Source organism: Triturus cristatus, chromosome 4_1, assembly GCF_964204655.1.
Source record: "Triturus cristatus chromosome 4_1, aTriCri1.1, whole genome shotgun sequence".
NCBI classification, from domain to species: Eukaryota; Metazoa; Chordata; class Amphibia; order Caudata; family Salamandridae; genus Triturus; species Triturus cristatus.
Window position 1 is genome coordinate 578,784,951 of NC_140585.1, and position 27,066 is coordinate 578,812,016.

General features: G+C 42.7%; 1 protein-coding gene across 2 annotated transcripts; it reads left to right on the forward strand.

Moving 5' to 3' along the window:
- The first annotated feature begins 45 nt into the window (after positions 1-45).
- Positions 46-27,066, forward strand: LOC146855246 (uncharacterized). Of its 2 annotated transcripts, XM_085650586.1 has the most exons (4): positions 46-413; positions 19,094-19,176; positions 19,940-20,044; positions 26,495-27,066. In XM_085650586.1, exons 1-4 carry the CDS (start codon positions 152-154, stop codon positions 26,495-26,497), a joined length of 453 nt encoding a protein of 150 aa, XP_085506712.1. In that variant the 5' UTR covers positions 46-151; the 3' UTR covers positions 26,498-27,066. The 2 variants fall into 2 exon arrangements, 1 of the variants encoding a protein (XP_085506712.1); XR_014980809.1 differs by lacking the exon at positions 19,094-19,176.

Sequence of the window (27,066 nt, forward strand, 5' to 3'; positions counted from 1 at the left end):
GCATTTGTCCCCTTTCTATGTTCAGTCAAAACAAAGTTTGAATGATTCTAAGCAAAGAAAAAAATGGTGCTCGTCGTCATGAACAAGGCTGCTTCTGGCAACCAAAACGCGTTGATGATTGTATCACTCATATAACAATAAACTGGAGTGAATGAAGTCCACAGGAGTGCCGATTTCATCTTCTTTATCAAAGGATGATTCTTTGTGTTTTATGAGATGTGGTGGATGTCTTGTAATTGGCACCACCGGCAATTTGGAAGCACACCAGCAACCGCAGAACACGGATGAAAGGAAGTTACATGGCAGGCGTGCCCCCCGCATCCTTGCTCGACTGCACCAAGAAGGGAATGGAGAGAGAGTATTCGCGAGACTGGAGTCAGAGGATTCTCGCCAGACGATGAACTCCAACCTTGGTAAGTGGTGAGTGAAGGGGAATGGGAGTCGGGATTCGAGTCACTGGCTTTCCCGTGTTAAGGGAAAGTGAATCATTTGACTGAGCATTAAAGTGGAATCATAATATTTTGAAAGTAAAAATGAGTGATGAGGAATGTGCAGCACGGGAGCAGGAGTCTCTAAACATATTCACTGAAACTGTTTACCGGAACTACAACAATGGCATGAATGTAACAGTATCGTCTAGTAGTATTGATTTGGGCAAGAATTTACAACAATTTGAAAAGTTGAAAAAGAGAGAAATATCTTGTTGGTGGGAGGTTGCCTCCTTAAAACAATATGTACAAATGGGATGCATGCCTAGAGATTTACAAATCATGATCAATCCAACTAATGAAAATGCAAATCCAGGGCTACTAAAGGAAGGGGCTGAGAATAGTGAGGAAAGTTCAATGGGTATGATTTGCATATTAATAAAATATGCAGAAATTGAGAGAACTGAAGTCATTGAAAAAAAAAGAACTGACAGTGATTTTGGATAAAGAAGGTGACCAAACAAGAATAACAAAGTTCAAGAGTGATTTGAAATAACGTTGGAAAAATATGATAAAAGAATAAAAGATAGGAAAGCAACTAAGTTCCTACATTACCGATTGGATTATGAAAATGGACAAATATATTCATTTGCCAAATGATTTGATACAGTAAGGATGCAAAAAGTCCAAAATACCAAGGTATTCCAACAAGAAAACTCACAAAGTGAGATAATCTCGGATATGGGATCAGAAATTGAACAAGAGGAATCCATGTGATAGGGAGGAGGAGCCACATGACTTACAGTAGCAGATGAATTACGTTTTTTACAGTTGGATCAAAGAACAGATCATAGAATGAGAGGATGAGGAAGATCACAAGGAAAATGAAACAAAGGAGAGGGGGCCAAGGGAGAAAAAGAAACGTTCTAAGAAACAACAGGGAGATCAATGCGATCCAATTTGAGACAGTTGACCAAGTATTGAAGAAAAGTAATACAGTGATTAACTTCAGTTCAATCTCTTAATCAACAGACTATATGGCTACCTTTGAATTAGGGTTGTCATATAGCAATAGAAATGAAATCCATTATGCCAATAGCAGGATGCACCTTTTTAGGATTGTGAGGAAATTGAAACTTATGAATCTACACAAAATGATGACTATAACCATGGATACTCTGGAGACAAAAGAAACAATAGATACAACAAAATCACCTAATCTAACAGTGTCAGATTTGAATATCTTAGAAGATACGTGATCATTACAGAATGAGAGTGAGGATCAGCAAAATGTTGTGCAGTCAACTAAAGTATGTCACACTGAGTTAATGAATCCGGGAATAGATGATATCACCCCTTTCCTACCTAAATCCAGATATATACTACAAATAAGCAAAGACAACTTGGATATCTTTTCGGGTAATGTCATAAGCGACTTGAGAAATGTATATCAAACAATCGGTGTTCGTAAAAAACAACATAATCCAAAAGAAATAAAGATTTTTCAAACAATTGAGAAGATCAAGAGTACACCTGTAGTAATAGTTAAACAAAGAAGGCAATATAGTTTTATGGGGAAAGGATCTGTACAAATCTGAGGCATTAAATCAACTTAACAGCAGAGATTTCTATAAGAGGATAACAATGGATGAATATGAAGGTGTTAAAGAAAGTTTCACCAATAGATTAAGTACAGCCACGGCCCGTATAGGGCGTGCTACCGGGGCGGTGATGTGGGGCGGGGGAGGGGCAGGGTGGGTGGTTGTAAAATGCGGCATACGGACGATTTCAGGTAAGTAACGAAAAAAAAAATGCATTTTGTTGCGCGCAGTGCGCAGCATGTCACATTTTACAACCCCCCACCCTGCCCCTCCCCCGCCCCATGTCACTGCCCCAGTAGCACGCCCTATACGGGCCGTGGCTGATTAAGTATGTGGTAAGATCAGAATCTTTTAAGCTGGGACGAGTTTTGCTTTTTGAAACAAGAGCATCCAGTCTTGCCTATCTTGTACATGATCCCTAAAATTCATAAGGAATTAAAGAAGCCACCATGGAGACCGATAATATCAGCACAGAATAGTCTTTTTGAAAAATGTCTCCAACTATTTTGACTTTTTTCTAAACACAATTACCACTACTTTTCATATATCTAAAGGATTCAGTGGACTTTTTGAAACACATCTATGATGTTAAATGGGAACAAATTTGGTTTTGATGACTTTGGATGTCTGAACCTTATGTACTAGTATAAGGCATCGGGATGGTTTAAAATCATATATGTAGGGAGTACTACATTACCAGGGCACAAAAGAATATTACTAGAATCCAAACAATGGTTCACTTGATATAAAAGAGAATTTATAAGATAAACCAAGGTAGAGAAGAACATTAACATAATATAGATTACAATTGAAAGAAGGGAAGAAGAAAAAGTAAGAAAAATGGAGAAAGAAAAAGAAAAAGAAAAAAGTGCCAAGGGTTTGAGGCACACAGTACCCACATACAGGAAATGTCTTTTGATTAGAAAATCTATTATTCAAATGATCAATCACAAGTACATACAAACAACGATAATGGCACTCATGGGATTACACAAACAGTGCTAACAAATACCAACAATACCATGTGTAATCAAACAGAGAGTGACTGGGGAAAAATTCAAAAGCAAGGTTCTGGACAAAACAAAAACACACAGCAGAAAAAATGCATCATCTTCAAGTAAAGCCACATCTTAGCGTTGACGGCGTTTCGACCCATTAGAACTTGAAAGTTCATCACCAGGACAAAACATCAAACATGAGAGCGTCCAATAGACTACAATAAAATATCTAGGATAAAATATGTTCATGGGTATCAAAACAAATAATAATAGAAGTAGTAACAGAAAATGTACAATAAGCCAAAAAAAGTTTATCATGTGTGCTAAAGGCAATGAAAGTGGAAAAGGACCGAAATGACCCACAGCCAACACACAAAAATCAGTTCTAGAGCAGAAAAAAGCCTCTAAACCACTTGAGAAAATCTGAATAAAAGTGCACTAACTTATAACCAAAGAGTGAAAAAAGGCAAAACAATAATGATAATAATTACTTGTATCACAAGGAAAAATGTGTCCATACCAAATGGAGATAAGGCACAACGAGTACAAAACTTCAGTGCACAAACCAGAACTCGCACTCTGTAATTATATAAAAGAGAGGGCACAAAATTAGGCGACCATAATTCTTATGGAATATGGAAAAAGAATACATTTGGCTGTTTATCGGCATACCTGTTGGCATATCAAAAAACAATAGCTGAAAAGATGTGTTGAAATAGCAAATTTTTTAAGAAGTCCGGCCGGATGGAGTGTTCATAATACAGACACTGTTATAAATAAATACAAAAAAAGAGAAGAAAACAAGTATGAAGGGGACATATCAGACAAGCGAGTTGCCCCATAGGGAGACCCAGAAATATTATACTGTACCTAGTAATGAATCCAGTAAAATATTACAATATAGCGGTCATGTTAATTCAAGGAATCCCAGTCGGTGTGCTTCTTCAAACTGCAAGCATACAAAACAGCAGATCAAGGGATATTCACATACTGCACGAAAAATACTGAAAAGGACAATCCTCAATGAAAATCTAGAGGATTATGTGTAGCATAAGGGAGGGCTTCAAACTAGAATCTTAAAGGGTCAGCCTCAATAAGTGTCCCAAACAGCCAAACAGTACACAACATTACTACGGCCTACATACATAACAAAATTCCTACAAGCTAAGTGTGCCCAATATATCCTATAGCCTCTTTGATAGCTGAAAAAAAGAGAGACCGCATGACTACAGGAAAGTGGATGACAAAATTCCTAAATGAACCATACATGCATGGTTCGAAGATCGCCAATTAAGTCAACAGTGTGAGCTAGCTAATAATGCATCCCACGTTGTCAGGCACCATAAACAAAATAGTCATATCCAAGCTGTAGCAGATTTCTACTTACTGCTCATTTTAACTGCGCTACTCCAACAGCATGCCGCCTAGAATCACGTCCCGAACGTAGGGCCGTAAAGTTAAAAGAGTGAAAGACGCTAAGCAAATATAGCGTCCTGCCCATAGAGATAGAAAGCAGACCCGTGCTACGTAGGATTGTATCCAGGCTAAGGAAGAGTTGCGGCCATCTTACAGGGGAAAATAATTAAAGGCCAACTATGCATAATATGCACGGGGACCATGTCTGGCATTGCTGTTACCTCCGACAAACATTCTAAGAGGCAATTGAGAAGCCAATTGTTCCCTCAATTAAACAACCATGAATTAAACATAGTAAAGGAAAATAACTAAAAAGGCAGCAGTCATATTGTAATGTTGAAATATTGAAAATTACAGACAGAAAGTAGTAATGGTCATCCACAGGAAAACGGATTGTGTACACAATCTGTTAGAAACCGTATCACACACTGAACTGCCAAACCTATTCACAATCAAAAAGCAAATAAAGTAAATCATCTAAAGAGCGTATGAATGCCTTAGGTTTTTTGGTGAAGAAAAGTTACAACCAACCAAAAATAGAAAAATTTATTAAAAAGACATGTGAATCAAACACAAATAACACCCCAATAGAACTGGAGTTAGTTAAACATACCAACCACCACCAAAAGAGATAAAGAAATTGAGTAATGAGATGACATTAGAGTCCAATAGCCACAGGGTTGTCAATTATTCAATCATCAACATATATACAACACAAGGGCCAGCACAAAGGCCTAATCATTGCCAATTACATAAAAGATGATCATAAGTTCATACAAAACCATAATCGATTCATAAACATTTTTCATAAATGATGAAAGTCAAAATCATAATAGATTCATTAAGAAAACATATATGACATAGCTAAATTTGCTTTGTTACAGTATGTGAGAGTAAAGCAATCTTAATCATACACGTAATCCACGTGTGTAACCCATTTCAGATTCACAGTGCAATAAATTCACATATAGGTTTTACATGCATAATCGAGTGCACATTAACATGGTACAAAATGAATGAGATGTAAAACATATCGCTATTCGTAATCAAGAACAACAAAGTATAAAGTGAATACTCTTAGTTATAATGAACATAGATACATATCAAACAATGTAATAGCTATCCAAAAGCCCTGTTATAAATACGACACAATCAAACAGCAGAAGGGGGGGAATAGAAACAGGTTTCAGCCGGATACTATAGCAGTACACTACTCCAGGGTGTGCAGACTGTTGTTAATACTGTCACACCTGAGGATCCAAGGGCATTAAGTTCTATTCAGTACGTTTGCAATATCACCACCCCTTGGCAGTTTCTTAAACATTTTGATTACCTGCCAGAGTGATTCAGAAGGTTTGTGATTGTTTTCAATAAAGTGGGACACCAAGGGAGCATGTTCATTCTTGCACCTAATACAGCTTTTATGTTGTGAAAGGTGTGATTTCATGCTTTGTGTTGTTTGTCCCACATAAATGAGATGACAAGGGCACCAAATGGCATACACCACATTTTGGGAATTGCAGTTGGTGTGGTCACGGAGATCATATGTTATTGTACCATGTATATATTGTTTGGTGTTGAAGGTCGAATCACAAATAAGACAATTACCACAGCAGTAATGACCCACAAGTCAGGCGGGTCCAGGGAAAGGTAAGGCAGCTCGCAACAAATGATCCCCAATGTTTTTCCCTCTCTTAAAGGAAAAGAAAGGTAATTCCTTGTTGATACCGGTGGACTGAATCAGTGGCCACTGCTTTTTTATAATCTTGGTGATTTTATTATTCTGTGTGCTAAAAGTAGTCACACATGGCATATGTTCCATTGCTTTTGGAGCCCGGAGTATGAGCAGAAACTCACAATGGTTGTACCAGGCCCTTTTAAAGACCGTTTGATCAATCTCTTTGGATAGCCACGATGTTCTACATTTTTGGCAAGGATGTTGGCCTCCCGAAAATAGTCTTCCCGAAAGTGGCAATTCCTATGAATGAGCAGGAACTGACTAAAAGGGAGGCCATCTTTCAGACCCTTAGGGTGGTGACCGGTATACTCCAATAGGGTATTTTGTACAGTAGGCTTAGTGTAGAGTTTGGTAACCAATTTACCATCATGTGGAATAATTGTGAGGTCAAGAAAGTCAACACTCTTACTGCTGGCATGTGAGGTGAAATTAAGATCCGGAGAGCATGGATTTATTCACTCCAAGAAATTATTGAGATTAGATGTATCTCCAGTCCAAACAAAGAAAACATCATTGTTGTAGCGCTGCCAATGGCAGACATTTTGAGAGTATGGATTATTGACCTGATTGTAAATAAAGGTCTGCTCAAAATTGTCTACATAAGAAGCCTCCCTTTATTTGCAAGAAAAAATCCCCATCAAACTGGAAATAATTCTGAGTAAGGTAAATTGTCAGTAGGTCAATGATGAAGTCCATTGGGACTGTCACCAGGCCTGGTCGAGTATCCAGTGTAAGCCTAATCACCTCTATCCCCTCTCGTTGGGTATGTTTATGTATAAGAACTCGATGTTGATGTGAAAATCTGTAAATACTACAACTCCCATCATGCTTCATTATGAGCAGTGGATGGTGAGTATAAATTTTGAAAGCAAAGAAGGACTCACCTATGTGAGAAAGGCTGTGAGGTCGAAATGCGTTGGTGGAGTAGTGGTGGTCGCCATTATATTTTCACAATGAGTCTACTGAGTGCGGCGCTTTTCTTGAGAAAAAATAAATATATATATAGAAAAATTATTGCATTTGAAATACATTTTTAGATTAAAATTTAACTTGAAAATATTACTTTAATATTATTTTAGTTTCATTTATGTAACTAAATATATATATTAATATATACATGTGATATACATTTTTGAATAAGTACAATAGTTATATTTATTTAAAAAATAATTAAATATATTTAATTTGTAATATGTTAGTGTTACATTTTAGGTCGAGCATTCGAGACCTCTTGTATATACTTTAGTATATACTCATATGTGTATGTACTTTGTGGGCTCTAGGACTTGTCTGCTTCTTCTTAGGATCTTTTTTTCTGTTTAACTGCCCCTATTTAATTCTCTTGATAGAAAACGACCAGTAGAGGTCAGTAAAATACCAGAATTGCTCTCTGCTTGTTCAACTGCCTCTATTTAACATTCTTGATAGAAACGACCAGCAGAGGTCAGTAGAATACCAGAATCACTTTAGCATTCTCTAGATTCCAGTCCATAGAAATTGTCTTCCATGAGCACCCGAAGACAATAATACTTTTTTCAAATCTTGTATTTTCAGTAATACGACGACCGAAGACCATGATTGTAGTTTAAAAACAGAGCTTTGGACTATGCCATTTCCCACTGAAAAGCAATATTTCTCTCCATGTGTTCCCATACCCTTGTGTCACGCAGTTTGGTGCTTACTTTACCTCCATGTTAAAGAACAGTATATATTTCAGCACCCAGGCTAATGTGCTGCATAGCTAAATACATAGAAGGTCCCAAAGGCAAGACCAATTGCATTGCAAATATATTTAGGGCCTTATTACGATGGTTATGGTGGGTTTCCAGTCTAACTGCCGTATTAGGATGACGGTGGTCGGAGTTAAACCTGCAGGGGGATTCCGCCATACTCAAGGACCCCATAGTTGCATCGGAAAGACAGCATAATCCCTTAATGAAGGGGGCTTTGTCATTAGGATTATGATGTCAGTTTCCGACAGCCATTCCATGTCGGCCATTCTGACAATGAAAGGCTGGCGGAAAGCGACATTTGGAGCCCCGAGCAAGGCCCCCTCCCCCCTAGCCCTTCGCAATGGGGCCTGCCCCTTAAACATCCCGGCACCATGTGGTAAGCACAGCATGGTGCCTGCCGCACGGGCAGGGATGTTTAGAAACATCAATTTTTCAATGGAAGCTTGTGCTCTGGGCCATTCCGCCCGCAACACAAGCTTCCATTGGACGGTCGAAACGTAATCATGTGATTAGAACTGCCGACCAAAGGTCGGCGATTTCAAACCGCAATGTGTTGTCCGCCCGACATTGTAATCAGGCCCTTAATGTTAAATATTTATATATTTTTAAAAAAACTATGTTTTGTATAACAATATTAATGACAACAATATTTTATATCCTATATTTTTGTAATTCACATTATAAATATAGGATGCGCGATAACAACAATATTCAAGTCACGATCTATTGGTATGGTGATATTTCCAGAGGCGATATTTTGTCAGTGAGCCATAATTTTTTACTTCTAATACTTCTTTGAGAATTTATTTGCAATTATATAATAATGTGTATTTATCCAATGACATAACTAAATTAAATGATCAAGAATCTCCCACTGATGTAGCATAAAACTGTGTTTTTAAAATATCCAGCATGTGTTCTTGATCTTACCGTTCATTAAATTCACTGCATGCATTAATACTCAAGAATGGAAAACCCCAGATAAATGTAGTTTAAAAATCGATGATTAAATTCAGTTGGACACATCTTTAGCTCGTCTTGCTAGTTGTAATATATGATTCAAAAGGAGGAATGACCTCTGCGCTGCCTGAGTCACACGTGCAGAATGGTCATCTGTCATATCCAGGAGCGGACAGCTAAACTGGGCAAATATGATACAGAACTCCAGGAAATATCCAGAACTTATCTTTGAAGGCAGAATTTAATTCACATTTGGCGTTTCACAGCACAGCCCATGACATCATTTCTTCTGGGGGATGGCGGAGTGTGCAGGAACAAAAGAAAAACAGTCTCTAGAACTGCTCTTTCCAACACCACCCCTCTGCTCTCATGAACAAAACTATTTCCCTTGCTGATCCGTCACCAATTGACTGTCTGCAGAGCATGGCTCACACCTAAGCAGGACAGCTGTGAATCATTTACTGTGCTCTCGCCCATAAAACCGCGTGCCCACTGCCAAGACACTGGATTTTAAGGCTTAGAAAAAGGCGCAGGCCACAAATAATGAAGTGTCACTAAGAAATGAGCACAGCAGTTTTGGAAAACTGTGTTTTTATCGAACAAAACATCCGGTTCTTATCTTCATAAGCTGTGTTACTGAACAGCCAAACATACCGACTCACGAGGCATAATGAAGGAGTCTCGACTGTTTAACTTGGGGTTACTTACCAGGGGAACATTTTCCGGTTACATGTATCATAGTGTTGTTTTTTTTTGTTTGTTTAATAATTGACCAGATAAGCAGAGGTCCTAAACGTGTACATTCAAAGGTGGTATGTCGTTCCTCCTGCACTAAAATCCTCCTAAAGCAGCCACGAAAGTGCCTTGCATGCAGAGGCGTAGCTAGAGCTTGTGGCGCCCGGGGCTATCCCTCAGATTGCCGCCCCTGGGGGAGGGGGGCGCGGGGGGTTGCTGGGGAAGGAGGACGGCAAGCACTTGAAAGAGGACTGAGAGACACGTAGTATCGCCGCGAATAGTTACCTCAATCATGCAAGTTACATGCACATACATGACACGGTCCAAGGCTACACAGTTGAATACACCGGTGACTAACAGTGACTGGCAGTACAAAAGAGAACACACAGACTGTATAATCTATGTGGGGACTCTGAAAAACCGCATGTGACATCCATCAGAGAATTGCGTGAACAATTACCTGGTAATCCCCTCAGCACAATGCAAACATGCACATACATGACACTGTTCAGGGATCCATCATCTACAGCTGACATTAAATGACCATTCATCATGGTCCCCCCATTAAAGCAGTGCACTTTGTGATCTGCATGGTACATGTTCTTTGCAGCAGGCACATTAACCCTCTGTGCTACCTTTCCAGGAGTCAACCCTTCCACTAGACTAAACTCCAATCTCTCTCCAGGAAGAACATTAATCACCGATGTTATCATGACATTTTTATTGTTTCTGAAAATTGCTGGAAGTCAGGAAGGAGGCAGCAAGTTTTTAGTAAACCATAATATACTAGCAAACACTAAGCACCCATCCGAAATAGGTATCCAGTGCGGTCACACCGTTTGCCCCGCCCTAACCTGCTGAAGGTTCATGTGACCGCAGTGACAGAGTCACAGTGACTGGATCACTGTTGCTCTAGGGTGTGCTGCTTCGCAGGCCTGCCCGCAAGACTGGAGATAAACTTCAGTATGGATTGTGGTAATCAGGCCTTCAAGGTTAACTCACAATTGACACCACTAGGGTACACCTGCTTGTGCTAAGACATCAAGCCTTCTAAGGTCTAGTGGGGCCTTGTAAGGTCTAGCATGGGAATATGCTCCCTCAGTAGAGTGGTCTGGTGGACTGGTCATGAAGGCTGAACCCAGTTCCCCAGTTCCAAATGCCATAGTGCCACATCCTCTCCCCCACTGAACACCATACTGCCCCACTGAGAGAAATTCGCACTGCCTTCAGCTACAACCTAATTGTGCCCGCTATAAACACTTGGATGTGGCTCAATTCAAATTATGCACTTGATAAGAGAAATATGCTGCCTAAAAAAAAAAGTAAAAGGAAACACTCTTAGGGAATGCAAGATTAAGTAAAGCATGTGAAATGTAAGCAGACACAACATGGTTACCTTAACGATCTCTCACTCACTATTCAGAAATCAGCAAGTGGTTTTTCCTGAAAAGTTAAGGACATGACTACAGGGCCCTGAAGGGAACCGTTTCAATGTCCATTGCTTATATCCTTAATAAACGTAAGCAGTATGGTTTAAAAAGACCACATCCATAAACAGAGCCATGGTACACATTTTTTTTTCCAATCCACCCATCAACCAGGTATTCCAGTCCCTCCAGGAATGGTGCACTTCCCCACCTGGGGACAACAATGCTGTTCAAAGAAAGAAGAGAAAACAAAAGTAGGCTTCACTGCAAAGTCTGTAAAGTGAGGCTGATGCCTTTGGATGTGAATAAAACCAATCTGGCCTCTGTGCAACCACTCTGGCTTGCTTTATTTAGTTATGTATTTATTTTTCATATTAAAAACCATCTATTACTCTCCATCCCGCTGCACTTTGGAATAGAAAAATGTCAGAAAAAGGGCATTTCCCGCAAGAGTGTTTTTCTTTTTTGGATCCATTTTACAGGGAAGCAACTAAATGAAAGAAGGAAAGAGAGGTTGTGAACCGTTTCTTCAAGTTACTGTTTTCAGTAAGTGAGGAGCAAGACAGAAAGAGAGGGAATAATAGGAAGAGAGGGGGGGACAGCTGCCAGCACAAAAAAGAAGAGGACATTGCCCGAGGCCTATTCCTTCTCTGCCCGTCCCCGAACGTCCATGAAAGCAAGCCGAGCCTTATCTGAATGCCTTTGTCCGCCCCCAAATAGTGCCGCCTGGGGTGGACCACCCCACCGCCCCCCCCTCCCCCCCTAGCAACGCCACTGCTTGCATGTGGGGTTGTGATAATGAATTTCACTCATATCTCAGCTTCTCCAAGCCACTAGAAAACCGTCACTCAGATCATTTGAGTTCAGCAAGTAGTGTGTCTGAAATTAGCTGTTAAAGCTGTCAGAAGTAACATTAATGTGTTTCTCCTTTTAATTGCTGAAAATTGTCTGAGCACGAAAATTAGTTATTGGAGTCAGAGCTGAATTTATCAATTTGGGAAGGACAAAATGTTAAAAAAGCTATTTAATACAGGGCACTGGCCTTGATGAAATGTTGCCGATTGCAGGACTTTATGAAAAGTTTACTTGTGCCAGTTTTTGTCCTGAGAAGAAAAAAGCATGCGTCAATCGTTTTATGGAATTCTAGTATTCCATGCTTGTAATGCAGACAGTATGAGCAAATTATGACTTTCTTTTTTTTTTGATTGATGGATTTACTGTGCCATATAGATCCACACTTTTTAAAATATAAAAAAATAAATTGTGCTTCATTGAGAAGGTGTGAAGCCCCTCCTAACTACACACAGCCAGTCAGCAGGCATGAAGCCCGGACAAAGCTCAGCGCTAATGCAGAGGAAACGCACAATTGTAATGTGTGTTTGGTGCCTACTTTTCTGGTTTCAAGACAAAACAGAACTACCTCATCTTTGGGATTCCAGCTTTTGCAGAACGTAGCCATTAATCAGCTATGTAGAGCGGGCTACTTCAAATTACAGATTGCTTTGTGTGCTCGGTTACTTCATGGCCTCAGTGGGGCTATGTATTTGCAGACATGGTCATCAGTCATCTCAGATGTAATAACTTTGACTAAAATTGAAAGACTCAATCTGCTATAAATCAAGTGAAATATACAACCTTCTACAGATAAATGTGTTTGTATTACATGATAATTTTTTTCAAATTGGCTAGTAGCTTGTGATAATGCTTAGGTCATAGGGTGTTCTATGCTCTGTTACAGAATGTTATGTTTGATTAAAGCAGCATTTGGTTCCTGGTGCTGCTCTGGATTGGACGTAATAAACTCTCTACTGGCAAATCACTGTAGCATTGTTGCCTTTTCTACTCCCACAATTCGGTGACAAACTGCCTTGTTTTTTTGGAGGACCCACGTATACAGCGATTGCTCAAAGAGGAATATTTTAATGTTATTGGAAACATCTATTTACTACCTCGCTCCGAGAACCATTGGCTCGACAAGCTATCATCATGGTGAGGTATGTGGTAAAATAGTGGGAAGCTGTTCACAGCAGGAGCATCAACTGCAGCATTCATCCAAACCCCAAACTGAGTTTTTTTGGAGCCAGTTGGAGGTCTGTTTGTGACTCTTGTTTGCGTGTTGCATGGTGGCACTGACCTGCTTTCACTCCTGTGGCATTGCGTCATTTCTGTTTTATCCTCATGCCACAAACAAACTGCTGTGGGCAGTTCCTTTCACCTGCGAAATGAGAACAAGTCTCAATCAACACTTTCACACCGGATGCGGCCATGCAACTGCCATTTTAGATTGGGATACAGTGACAAGTACACTCCAAAGCTACAGTGTGTTACATTGCTGAATGTCCTGTGCTTGTCAATTAAATGTACACTGTTCAATTCTATGTGGCACAGCTACAAGTTAAATTTGGATATAGGCATAAGTTAGATAAGAGTTACAGTGTATTCAAACATTAATTCTTCATCAATGCACACTGGTTAGTAATTTGAAAGATTATGCATGTGTTCATATCAACAGTGATATTTGCTACACAGTGATGTGCACATTCATCTTTGTATGTCTTCAATGAGAAGTTGTGGTTTCACTTACATACTACCTACTTTTACATTTTTTCATGTTGCGTTTCACATACTTCTAAGCTCGTACTCTATCCTGGTAAATTTCCATCCTAACATGTATGTACATTTGTAAAACCTACTGGGGTCATTTTTGTGCTTTGGAAGTGTGTGCAGTTTTATAATTATGCAGTCTGTAAATGCTCCTCCTCTGTTCTTCCAAACAACAGGGGATCCTCCAAAAATTGGAAGACTTTGTTTAAAGACTTTACAACGTATATGGATGCCACTGGGGGTAATGGGTACTGTCCAGAGAGGAAAAGATTATGAACACTTACCGCTGGTACATGATGTATCTGATGAAGAAAATTAACTCGATGAACATCAGGAGGCGGTTAAAAAGTTGTTCTACCGAGTTTTATTGTTAATAGACACATATTGTTTACTCATGAGCATCCCCAGGAAGAGTCTAATAACTCGTATGTAGCAGCTTTGCGTATTTTGGCTGCTGATAGAGGCATTCACCTCCCGGTTGATCAGAGGTTAATTAGCAGTGAGATGCTGGGATAAAAAAGTCCACGAGAAATTGCTCACCTTGAAGAAACCAACACCTTGTGGAGACTATTGACATTGTCAAAAGCATTGAGATTTCACACAAGGCATCCAAGGAATTAGTTAAAATAAAGAAAGTTGGAGTTCATTCAATGTCAGACAATGTCACAACAGATCAAATTAATTCTAGGTTAGGGTTCTAGAAGAAGCAGTATGATTTCACAAAAAGGGACAAGAATCAATTTTTCAAACAAAGAATCTTTTATTTTGGATGTGGTTGCCCATCCCAGTGTCCCATGAGTCATCCGTCGCCTGCGGAAAAGGAAACTTTTAAAAACTGTTGTAAGGTTGGGCATTTCACCAAAGCAGAAACAACAGAGTGAATGTTCTTCCTGAGTGCGAGAGCTGTGATGAAGTACTTAAAGTGATGGGGAGGACCAAAGATGATGTGTTGATTATTAGAGGGATAGATGAGTCAGATTGTGTTGTCCATCACACTGAAATTTAGAAAAATGTTTTAAATTTACTGGTAGATTTTGGTGCTAAAAAGACCATCATCACTGAGGAACTATTCAATAGCAGATGGGCAAACAAAGAGTTGATGCCACCTTATAGGTGTCCACTATCATACAAAGGATAGAAGTTTGATTTGTTTGGGTACTTTGAGAGGGCGTTGCAATTCCATGGTAAGATAATTTTTTGGCAAAGTCTATGTGACCAAGAAAGGGTTAAGTGTCTTGGTGTGGTACCACCAAGGTTTATTTGGTATGACATTTAGACCAGGGAATAAAATACAAGTCTCACTGCTGAGGGAGAACATTCAAACAAATTCCCACTCTGACTCAGTTGTTAGCAATGTGTGGACTGAAAATTGAGTTTTCAACGGCAGTCTTGGAAAGATCAAAGGCTTCAAACACAAGATACCGGTTCAGGAAGGTGTAGTGCCAATCAAGCACAAGTTTCGAAATGTGCATTTTTTTGTAGGAGTTGGCAGGCATCCTAGAGAAAATGTGCATTGAATGAGTCATTGAGCTTGTTGAACCATCACTATGGTTATCTCCTTTGGTGATTGCTAAGATGAAAAATGGGAATTTGAGATTTTAAGAAGTTTGAACAGAGTAATTTGTGTGGATTCTTTAGTTGTGATGATGGTTAATCACATGACTTTAGCACCTTTAATGGATGCATCAATATGAGGGTACAGTGTGTGACATTTTTGCAGATATGTTTCACTCAAAACAACTGCACAGCTTTCGATACCTGGTTACCTGGAGCGGGTCCGGGCTCACGGGGTCACGTGACGCGCCGCCGCCATTTTGGAAAGGTGTATGACATTTCCTGGGTTCAGGGGTTAGCGCTTGCGCTGTTGCACCGCCACATCGCCTACTTAAAGATCGCCTCGGCGCGCAGTGGTGACGCGCAGCGGTCACGCCTTCGTTACGCCTGAGTCTAGCCAGAGTCCTGCCCGTCTGCGCCCGTCAGTGCTAAGGCAGGGCTAGGGCAGGGGACGCTGGTTCCCTCAGGATGATATCGGCCGACGCCCTGCGCCAACTGCGCTACGAGGTAAGAGGCTGCCACCATGACGCCGTAGACCCTCTGAGCGGCCCTTACCAGTGCCCCAGCTGTCATTTTAGGCTTCAAAGGCCTCAGCCAAGTTTAATAATTTTACCTAGTCCATCCATGCGGCATACAGCTGACGTTGTCACTGAGTATGCCTCTCGACCCTCATTAAAAATCTTACATATAAACGTCAGATCCTTGGTCTGTCACTATCTGGAAGTGTTCTCCCTGATCACGGATGAGAACCCTGATATATTCTTTCTTACTGAAACATGGCTACATGATCAAGCCATGGTAACCATGAACTTAGCCCTACCCGTGGGTTACACAATGTACACGCTTCATCGTAATGCTAGAGGGGGAGGCATTGCAGCTGCGGTAAAATCATGTTACCCATGTGTTTGGCAGCCTGTCTCCATAGTGGGATGTGAGAGTGCTCAATTGAGCATCTCTATAAACCCTCATTTTACCTTTTCGGGACTGCTCATCTACAGGCCTCCTGGCCCTGATGCAGCCTTTCGCAATAGCCTCCCGGAGGTAGCCTCCTCCCTTGCTCTGAAGACGGCCAACTTCTCTATAGTTGGAGACCTTAACCTACACATGGAGTCACTGAGTTCCAACGCTGTCAGCAGTCTTCTGGCTGATCTTGAAGCTCTTCAACTAGTTCAGCTGATTGAACAACAGACTCACATTGGCGGCCATTTACTAGACCCCTTTTTGACAAATATTACCAACATTTCAGCGCTCCAGTCTAAACCCATGGCTTCGACCGATCATTACCTGATCGAGATCCACATTGTTACATCCACTCCCTCCTTCAGAAATAACATCCCCAGTATCTTTAAACGACCATGGAAAAAGTTAAATCTAGTGGATTTCCACCAGCTTCTGATGAAACACCACCCTCACCCCCCCACTGAAGTTACTTGTGGCTATGACAGCTTCTGTGAATGGCTAACTCAAGCTCTGGATTCGCTTATACCTGCTAGATGGTGTAAGACCCGATCAGGTCCCTCTAGTCCATGGTACAACGACTCTCTTAAGCAGCTTAAATCTTCTTGTAAAAAGGCGGAACGAGCCTGGCGTAAAGTGTATGACCCCGACCTCAAGTCAGCATATAGGGCTTGTACTAGGCTATACCATCGGGCCATATGCAAAGCCAGAGCCACGTATTACTCGTTGGAAATAAAAAACAGCACTAATTCAATGAAGGTAATCTTTAAGGTGTGTAAAGATCTAACTAGTAAAAAGATGGCAATCCCAGCTAAAGCCACCTTAGCCCACTGTGAAGATCTCGCCTCCTTTTTTGTTGAAAAGGTTGAGGCTATATATAGGTCTTTCCCTCGATCTACCTCTTTAAATAATACACCTGTTCATAAGCCAACTGCTTCAAAATTACTGTTATCCATTCCGGGCCCCACTTCTGAGGAGTTCAGATCTTTGGTCACCAAAGTTAAGTCCGGTTCCCCCACGGACCCTTTAAGGCCTATTCAATTTCAGGATCTTGCAGAGTGCTGCTATCCTCCACTTCACAATCTTATTGAACTTTCTGTTGACTCAGGTACTGTGCCCTCTAAGTGGAAGCAGGCCACCATCATTCCTATACTAAAGAAACCTTCCCTTGACCCCGCCAAACCCGAACATTACCGGCCCATTTCCCTTCTCCCCTGGATATCAAAACTAGCAGAAGCACACGCCAATAACATCCTCTCCTCACACTTACAGGAAGCTAGCATTCTTGATCCTTCTCAGAATGGGTTTCGATCGGAACACAGTACTGAAACCGCCCTCTTAGCAATTGTGGAGCAGATAAGGAAGATGCTAGACAGTGATCAGACGGTGGCACTGATCCTTTTGGACCTTAGTGCCGCTTTCGACACTGTCTCTCATTCGATCCTTCTCCAACGGCTTTCTGAGGCGGGAGTTGGGAAAGTTGCGATGGATTGGTTCCGCTCCTTCCTTGCGGAGCGCACCTTTAAAGTCTCCACGCCACCTTACAAATCCTCTCCCCGCCCTATTTTACATGGTGTTCCACAGGGTTCGGCTCTTAGCCCTACCTTGTTCAACCTTTATGTTCAGCCGTTGGCGGAGATAGCCCGCAGGTGTGGTCTCACCATGGTGTCATACGCTGATGACACTCAGCTGGCGGTGGCACTTAATGGCGACACCACTATGGATGCTTCCGCCTTCCAGGCTGCCCTTAAAGAAGTAGCAGGGTGGATGTCGGTGAATTGTCTTCAACTTAATGCTACTAAGACCGAGGTCCTTGTCCTCGGCAAGGACACTAAGATCTGGGGAGATCAATGGTGGCCATTAGAACTGGGCCCCGTTCCCACTCCCGTCACAGAGGTTAGAAATCTCGGGGTGTGGCTTGATGACAAGCTCTCCTTTACTCCCCACACTAAGAGAGTGGCTGGTGTCTGTTTCGGCACTTTGCAGTGCCTTCGGCCGATTTTTACATTTTTCGACGCGGCTACCAGACAAATAATAGTCCAAGCCATGGTCCTCACCAAACTGGACTATGCTAGCTCACTCCTGCTGGGAGTGAATCAGGCAGAGCTAGTTCGCCTCCAGCGTGTCCAAAATGCGACAGCCAGGATGCTGGTTGGCCTCCCTAAATTCTGCTCAGCCCGACATACCATCCATGATCTCCACTGGTTGCCTGTAGGGCAAAGGATCAAGTTTAAGGCCTTATGCTTGACTTTTAAAATCCTTAAATTGGCCTCTCCTCCTATCCTTGCCCAAACTATTTCTTATTATACTCCTTCCAGAGCCCTCCGGTCATGAGGGCAAAATCTTGCCATTGTCCCACGCTACAAAAGAACTAGAATAGGTGGACGCTCTTTTGCTGTGATGCCGGCTTCTCTCTGGAACACTCTGCCTACCTCACTCCGTTCTATACCCGATCTGCTCCTGTTTAGGAAGGCTTTAAAAACCTTCCTATTTTCCACAGTCTAAATTCTTTGCTGTTGGAGTTCTCCCTTTGTTTGCTGTGTTGTGTCTCCATCTCTTTAGCGCCGGGACGCCTCTTGGCTGCGGCATCTGTGCGCTCTATAAAATTTTATAACATAACATAACATAACATATATTTTCACTGGAAATTCCATTTCACAGTGACTTCACTGTGAAGACTCTGATCCCTCCCTCACCTGGTTCACTAAAAGAATCCAATTATAGAATATACCTATACAATGGAAAGATCATTTTGCAAAGATTTAGCCTAGAACTATGCTAGGTTGTATCAAAGATAATTTGTTAGGAAATTAGAAAAATGCCTTAGGTTTAGGAAACTAGGAATAGGGCAATATTCTATCAGATTTAGAAAAGTGCAATGTTACTGTGTCTGTCTATCAAAATATTTTTTAGAGCTTAACTGTGCGGCTAATCTTTTTAAGGGGTGAAGAGGCTAACAGCACCACAGCAGTTGGAGCTGCCACCACCAGTGCCACTGCCATGGCAGATGGTTTTACTGGCCCCAGTGAGTTCTGTTATTATTTCCCTAAATTTTACCTGTCGCCACTAGTAGAATAATTTAGTCTTGTTAAATTTGTTGATACTGTCTCCCTTTTTTCAACTCCACTATCTAATGTTTGTTGCATTCTTGTTATCCCTTCATTATTCTTTATCTATATTTCATGTTTCTGTAGTTGACTTCCTCCTGTCTGTAGCTTTCTTCAGCAATTTTAGTAAGATTTCCCTCTCCCTTATAAGTCTTGTGGTACTGTAAGACTAAGAGAATAGATTTGTGGTACTGTGAAGATTGCAGGCCCAAGTAAGCTATTTTTCACCACATGTTTGATGAGAAGGGTTTGTTGCTCATGCTCAAATAGTTAACACGAGAGAGTGGATATTGTCCTGGAACCCTCAATGTTGTGTTATCATTCATTAATACAGTATTCCAGCAGTTTCCTTAATAGTGCAGCATGGCAAGAAAGTAATGAGATCCCATTGCATTTTAATAACCAAGACCATATGTCCTTCATTGACCATCCCACCCCTTCATTCTGCTTCAATAACTTATCATAGCTTTGTCCCTCCATTAATAGAAAAAAGGTTTGGGTTGTCTTGACTACCTAGTTTTTCTACATATCCACTAACAAACTTCCCAAAGTGATAGTTTTGATAGAAGATACTACTAACTGAACTGTACTGAAGTATTGCTGTTAGACTTTGTGCAAAAAGAATAATAATTACTAAAAAGGCAAATCTGGTATCCTAAATGGGTATTTTGTTTTCGCTAGCTGCACAGACCACCAGTACCAGGGACATTGGCAGAGCTAGTGCAATGGAGGAGGCCTAGGAGGTTTGAAGTGGAGGAGTCACAGAGGTGGCAGGGACGAGTGGTGGTAAGTCACATTGCTTACTTGTGGACAAATCAAGTATACTGTATTTGTTAACCGAGGCAGATATCCCACCCATCATCATTCACCACCTCCCTGCCCATAGCATTTTGCCACTCATGGCCTAGCTGCAGCATGGTTCAGCTTCACTGCGGTGATGGCTGTGCAACGTGCGTCTGCATCAGTTATAGTGGCATTATGATCTTTTTAATGCATGTTAAACCGGAAAAAGGTGTGTTTCCCAGTGATCACTCAGTCACCTTCTACTAGTACTTCACTCCATTATTCTCTCCTAAGTTCGGTCGCAACCTACCAAAACTTTTGAAAAATCCATTCCTGGCATGTGCCACATTTTTCTGACAAGTGATTTATGTATATATATAATTAATGGCTTCCATGACGAATTTATACCTGTCCCAATTTTTCCCTTATGACATTTGTTAACAACAGTGACTGACTAAGCAAAAGCTTAGCAGTAGCACATGATGATCAGTGACACCCTACTATTATTTAGCAGAACATCTACCTCACTTAATCCCTCTAACTTACCTTTCATTAGGGTAACTTTCCTTACTGTTAAAAAAAGGTATTTGTTGAAAGTAATTTGTTTTGGAGGGCGAGGCCAAAGAGTTAAGTGGGACTAAGTGCCTGATTTAGAGTTTGGCAGATGGCATACTTTGGGGCAGATTTATGAGCCCCTTGCGCCACTTTTGCGTCACTTTTCCCATGTTAAAAGTGACGCAAAAGTGGCGCAAGGGGCTCATAAATCTGCCCCTTTGTGTCCATCACTCCTGAGGCTTGAGCCGGGAGTAGGAGACTTGCGCTTCCTATTTGACATGCTGAACTGACTTTTGCTGCTGTAGGCGAGTTTTACATTGTTTAACATTGTTTTAACCTGGATGCGAGTTTTTACATTGTTTTAACATTGTTTTAACCTGCTATAATTCCTGCACGGGCACGTAGTCAGCTGCTAGCTTATTTGCACACTACTTTTTAAAATGATCTTGCTCAATCGTAATACAGCAGCGCCTGACGCCGTTCCTTACCTGAGCTCCTCTGCCTCCCGGCGCTTACCAGACACGAGCAGGCTCCACCTGTGGACCGGGTTCTGGCAACGGCGGCCATCTTTAGTGAGGCAGGGGTGGTTTAGGCGGTCTAGCTGTTCTCAGCAATCCTATATCAGGGGCACTGGCGCGACTGCGCACTGTCCATCACTCCTGAGGCTTGAGCCGGTAGTAGGAGACTTGCGCTTCCTATTAGACATGCTGAACTGACTTTTGCTGCTGGAGGCGAGTTTTACATTGTTTAACATTGTTTTAACCTGGATGCGAGTTTTTACATTGTTTTAACATTGTTTTAACCTGCTATAATTCCTGCACGGGCACGTATTCAGCTGCTAGCTTATTTGCACACTACTTTTTAAAATTATCTTGCTCAATCGTAATACATCAGCGCCTGACGCAGTTCCTTACCTGAGCTCCTCTGCCTCCCGGCGCTTACCAGACACGAGCAGGCTCCACCTGTGGACCGGGTTCTGGCAACGGCGGCCATCTTTAGTGAGGCAGGGGTGGTTTAGGCGGTCTAGCTGTTCTCAGCAATCCTATATCGGGGCACTGGCGCGACCGCGCACTGTCCATCACTCCTGAGGCTTGAGCCAGGAGTAGGAGACTTGCGCTTCCTATTAGACATGCTGAACTGACTTTTGCTGCTGGAGGTGAGTTTTACAATGCTTAACATTGTTTTAACCTGGATGCGAGTTTTTACATTGTTTTAACATTGTTTTAACCTGCTATAATTCCTGCACGGGCACGTATTCAGCTGCTGGCTTATTTGCACACTACTTTTTAAAATTATCTTGCTCAATCGTAATACAGCAGTGCCTGACGCCGTTCCTTACCTGAGCTCCTCTGCCTCCCGGCGCTTACCAGACACGAGCAGGCTCCACCTGTGGACCGGGTTCTGGCAACGGCGGCCATCTTTAGTGAGGCAGGGGCGGTTTAGGCGGTCTAGCTGTTCTCAGCAATCCTATATCAGGGGCACTGGCGCGGCTGCGCAGCGGGCGCGCCGCTGGCGCGCCGAAGGCAAGCCCGTCTGCGCCCGTCCGCTCCCGGGTCGTGCTCAGCGCACTACCCCCTGTCTATTTTCAATCAGGCGGAAAGAAACGCCTCGTCTACTCTAGAGCCTCCTTGATGGAGTTAAACTCGGGGGGGAGTAATGCCGACTGCTCTCGTGTATCGGCAGAGTTCCAACAGGTTCGGCCCCCGGGCCCCTGCCCCAATTGCTCTTTGCCTATACCTTTGATACGCCCCGAATATATTAAAACAAGGACTAATACTGGTCCATCAATGAATGGGGCTTTGGAGACTTTTCCCTGTATTTTAATTAACGCCAGATCCCTGGTAAAACACAGTACGGAATGCTCCCAATTGCTGTTGGAGTTAAAAATTAAAATTGCTTTTATCACAGAGACCTGGACGGACGAGTCATCCGGTCCAGACCTAGTTCAAGCAACTCCTCCGGGGTACTGCGAGGTTCTTCATAGAGCTAACAAGAGGGGTGGTGGTGTAGCCATTTTATATCATAGCTCAGTGCAGGGTACCGTCAAAGCGCTATCATTGCCAGCGTGCGAAGCACTTGCATTTAACCTTAGACTAACAAATCATTTTTCCTTCAAAGGCACCCTCATTTACAGACCTCCGGGAACTAAATTACCTTTTTTCCCGCCCTGGGTACCCTTTTGGAGGATGCCTTGTTGGGGAACTCGTATACGATATTTGGGGACTTTAATTTCTACCTTGAGCAGCCAGAGGACCCAGATACAGCACGTCTCTTTAATATTATGGAAACTGCAGAGCTGTTACAACGTGTAACGGGTCCTTCCCACCAGGCTGGTCATACCCTTGATGGGATCTTTTCCAATACATCTGAACTAGCTTTCGCAGCTCTGCTACCTCTGGCCTGGTCAGACCACGCGGGAGTTAGGTTTAATATCACACCTACTCCCCATTTATCCAACGGGCGCCCCCAAACAGTGGCCAGAGCAGTCAGAGCTTGGAATAGGGTGGAAGCTGAGACCTTTTCCAGGGTTCTCTCCACCTCGGTCACACCCATGCCCAGCAATATGGAGGAGGCAGCACTGTCGTACACGAACTGGATCACCCAGGCTTGTATAAATCTGGCTCCTCCCAAACCTGTGGTTTTTAAGAGAATTTTGCCATCAGCCCCTTGGTATACGAGCGAATTAAAATCTCAAAAATGCGTTTGCAAGAAATTAGAGCGTAATTGGAGGAAGGCATACATGGATGGAGATAAAATGGTATATCTGGCATGCTTGGCCAAATATAAATGTATGATAAGGGAAGCCAAACAAAAGTACTTTGCCTCTCAGATTGTAGCGGCAAAAAATCCTACGAAAGAGATTTTTTCCACTATTAATAAACTGTGCTCAGTAAACCCTGCTGCTGTACCGGCCAGCTCCCAGCTGTGCGAAAAAATAGCCTCATTCTTTTTGAGTAAAGTTAACACCATCTTTACTAGTCTTAACGACCCAATTGAGAGGAATCAGGAGGGCTAAATAAAGTCCAATGAAATTTTACCACCTGTTATCCTCAAGGAGTTTAGGCATCTTACCTTTCAGGACACCCTGGAGCTAATAGATAAAGCCAACTCCGGGTCCCCACAGGACCCCTGCCCTCTGAAAATCATTAAATTGGCGCCAGTACCGATCGCCACCCATCTCACAGCAATCTTTAACGGCATGTTTGATGGAGGGATTTTTCCAATAGTCTGGAAAAAGGCATCCATTCTCCCATTGTTGAAAAAATCTAGTCTGGATCCCTCCGACCCAAATAATTTCCGGCCTATCTCTCGTCTCCCATTTCTGGCTAAACTAGTTGAAAAGGCGTTAAACCACCAACTCACAGCTTTTGTGAGGAACACCTTACTTCTGGATCCCTCACAGCACGGATTCCGGGAGGGACACAGCACCGAATCCGCACTGATCGTGGCTACGGAGCAGATTAGGTCTACGGTGGATCGGGGTGGTAGAGCAGCCTTGATTCTTTTAGATCTCTCCGCTGCATTCAACACCGTCCATGATGGTCTGTTGATGGACCGACTTATGAAAAGTGGAATTCAGCAAGAGGCATGGGACTTACTAAACTCCTTTCTTTCTGATTGCAGCCAAATAGTTTCTTTGGAAAACTTTGCTTCCCAACCTTTCTCGCTGCCCTGCGGAGTCCCACAAGGATCCGCGCTGAGTCCCACACTTTTTAATATCTACGTTTCCTCCCTAGCGCCCATTATCAGAAACCACGGTTTTAGCGTTACCTCTTACGCGGACGATACGCAAATTGTTGTGTCTCTATTACCCGGCCATGAACTAGGGTTGGACCAGAATTTTCAGTCATGTATGTCCGAAGTGGCGCAATGGATGGCAAGCAACTGCCTTAGGCTGAATTCCAACAAAACCGAGGTTATGTTGTTTGGTAATAACCCTAGTTTCTAGACCCCAGCATGGTGGCCGCAGGAATTGGGGACCCTTCCCACTCCTGTAGACAAAGTTAAGAATCTTGGAATGGTAGTGGATGCCAAGCTGTCCATGGCATTACAGGTAAAAGCTGTAGCTTCTAAGACCGACTACATCCTGAGAATGTTGAGGAAGATTTTGTCCCTGCTTCCGCAGGAGCATCGACAGACTGTTGTAGTGGCCCTGGTAACATCTAGACTGGAGTATTGCAACAGTCTATACCTCAACATTCAGGAAGGCCTATTGCATAGACTGCAGCTTTTGCAGAATGCCGCTGCCAGACTCCTAACTGGCCTCCCCAAGTTCTCGCCGATATCAAAAGCCATTCGAGACCTACACTGGCTTCCTATTAAGTATAGGGTCCAGTTTAAGTCCCTTTGCTTGGTCTTTAAGGCCCTACACGAAGAAGGCCCAGACTTCCTCATAAACAGTTTTAGATGGTATGTCCCTGCCCGACATCTTCGCTCGTCGGATGCCTGTTTGATCAAGGTCCCTCTTACAAGGAAAGTTAATTGGGGTGGCCGTAGTTTCTCTTACGGTGCAGCCAAGTTGTGGAATGCTTTGCCACTTCACCTGCGTTGCATGGAAAACTTATTTCAATTTAGGAAAGTGCTGAAGACCTGGTTGTTTGTTAAATAATTCCGGAGTTTTTTGGTTTATGGAGTAATGGACAGCGCCAGGACACCTATTTGGTAATCGCTCGCTATATAAATTATGATAACATAACAAACTTGCCAGATAAAATATTTCTCTTGTTCCCTTACCTGTACTGCAGTGCATTGTTTTTCCCACTGTCTACTAATGGCAGACAGGATATCCGCAATTATACATGATGTGTGTGGTGCAGTATAATTATATTTCATGTGTCTTTTCAGAGTCAGGGTAGAATTGAAAGCCAGTTGGAATAGCAGGGCCATTGGAAATAAAGTAAGATGAAAAATTGTCCATTACAGCTACCCCAGTAGCAGAACGCAGAGAAAAGCAGACTCAATGATAGCATGCCTCAATTAATGTTGCACAAGAATACTATTATTTGTTCTGCATACAAGCCTAACCCATAAATGAGCTGTAATATTTCTTTTTACACACTAATGGGCCGATTACGATAGAGCTTTCCGAACCCCCATCGTCGGTTTCGATTCTGACCGGCTGATTATGTATCAGCCGTTCGGAATTGAAACAGGCGGGTCATTCTGGCTGGATTCTGATGGGCTCAAGGAGCCCGTCGGACAGTTAGAACTGGCTCGTAATCCCAAACGGCGGGCCTTTGCACCATTGGGATTATGATGCATGGTTTCTGGCATTGTTTCCATGCTGGCCTGTCTGACATGAACACCATGCTGGAAGGCGTATTTGGGGGTCCCCAGCAGGGCTCCCTTGTGCGTGCAGCCTCCGGTTGTGGGCCGAGGGGGCACAGTTGGTGCCACCCTGTTCATCCCTGCACCCCTCGGCAGGCACCTTTAGGTGCCTGCCGAGGGGTGCAGGGATGAACAGAACCCCCCCATTTCCCTAAGGGAGCATGTATTACGGCTGGTTTACGGCTGTAATGCATGCTCCCATAGGGAAATGTAGGAATGAGATCGAACACTGTGTGGTTGCATCCTAATTAGGTGGTCCCAGGACTGAGATGGTGACGGTGTCGGATAGACTTCGTAATTAGGCCCAAAGTGTCTGTTTCATTTTACTATGAAATCCTTTAAATGAGAAAAATCAGTTTTATTCTGTGGTATTCTGCCTTAGGGCCTTGCTGTCAGAGTTTTCTATGGTAATATGTGCTGTAAACTTGGCACTGTGCCTAATCTCATCAAAAATTCCAATGGCCCTAGGGGACCAGCAATGTCCTGCTTCTGTGGCACTATATAAATAGGTGTTTTCAATAAGCATTATTTAAAATTTGTAAATGTTCCTTTTTTTCTTTCGTGATATAGTGACTGCTGCTGGTCCACCATCCTGGCAGTAGATAGCTGCACAGCTGCGACACCACCAGATGAAGGTTATCCAGGCTGAATATAGCCAGCTGATGGCTTTTGCGGAGGGGGAGGCGGAGTCATGTGCCACTGCTCCAAGTACCTCATGATGGCTTTTGCGGAGGGGGAGGCGGAGTCATGTGCCACTGCACCAAGTACCTCAGGCCAGCTGCCAGCACCTCCATCCTGGCCACACCAGCACCACCGGCAGTAGGGTTCCACCACTGCTGGCCCCCCTCCTCATCATCATCCACAGACCGCCTTCTCTGCCCCGAGCTAAGGGAACTGGCGCTGCTTTGCCAAGATGGGGCATGCCTCCACACCCAGATCGATGCCCTCTAAGCCCTTTTACATATTTTTTCTTTGGTGGGAGGAATTTTTGCTGTGGGAATTGAGAAGGTCAGTTGAGACAAGGTACACTTTATTTGTTGGGCTTACTTTTGGACATTATTTGGGGTGATTTATTAGATTTGGGGGGAGGGGTGGGCCTGTTGTAGGTGGAAAAGTTGGGTTTTATTTGTCAAAAAAATAAA

Bases quoted from the DNA above. Each gene is read 5' to 3' on its own strand.
- LOC146855246 (XM_085650586.1), top strand. From the start codon at position 152: ATGAAGTCCACAGGAGTGCCGATTTCATCTTCTTTATCAAAGGATGAT. The intron at 414-19,093 runs GTAAGTGGTGAG...AATCTTTTTAAG, and splicing joins GACGATGAACTCCAACCTTG to GGGTGAAGAGGCTAACAGCA. The intron at 19,177-19,939 runs GTGAGTTCTGTT...TGTTTTCGCTAG, and splicing joins AGATGGTTTTACTGGCCCCA to CTGCACAGACCACCAGTACC.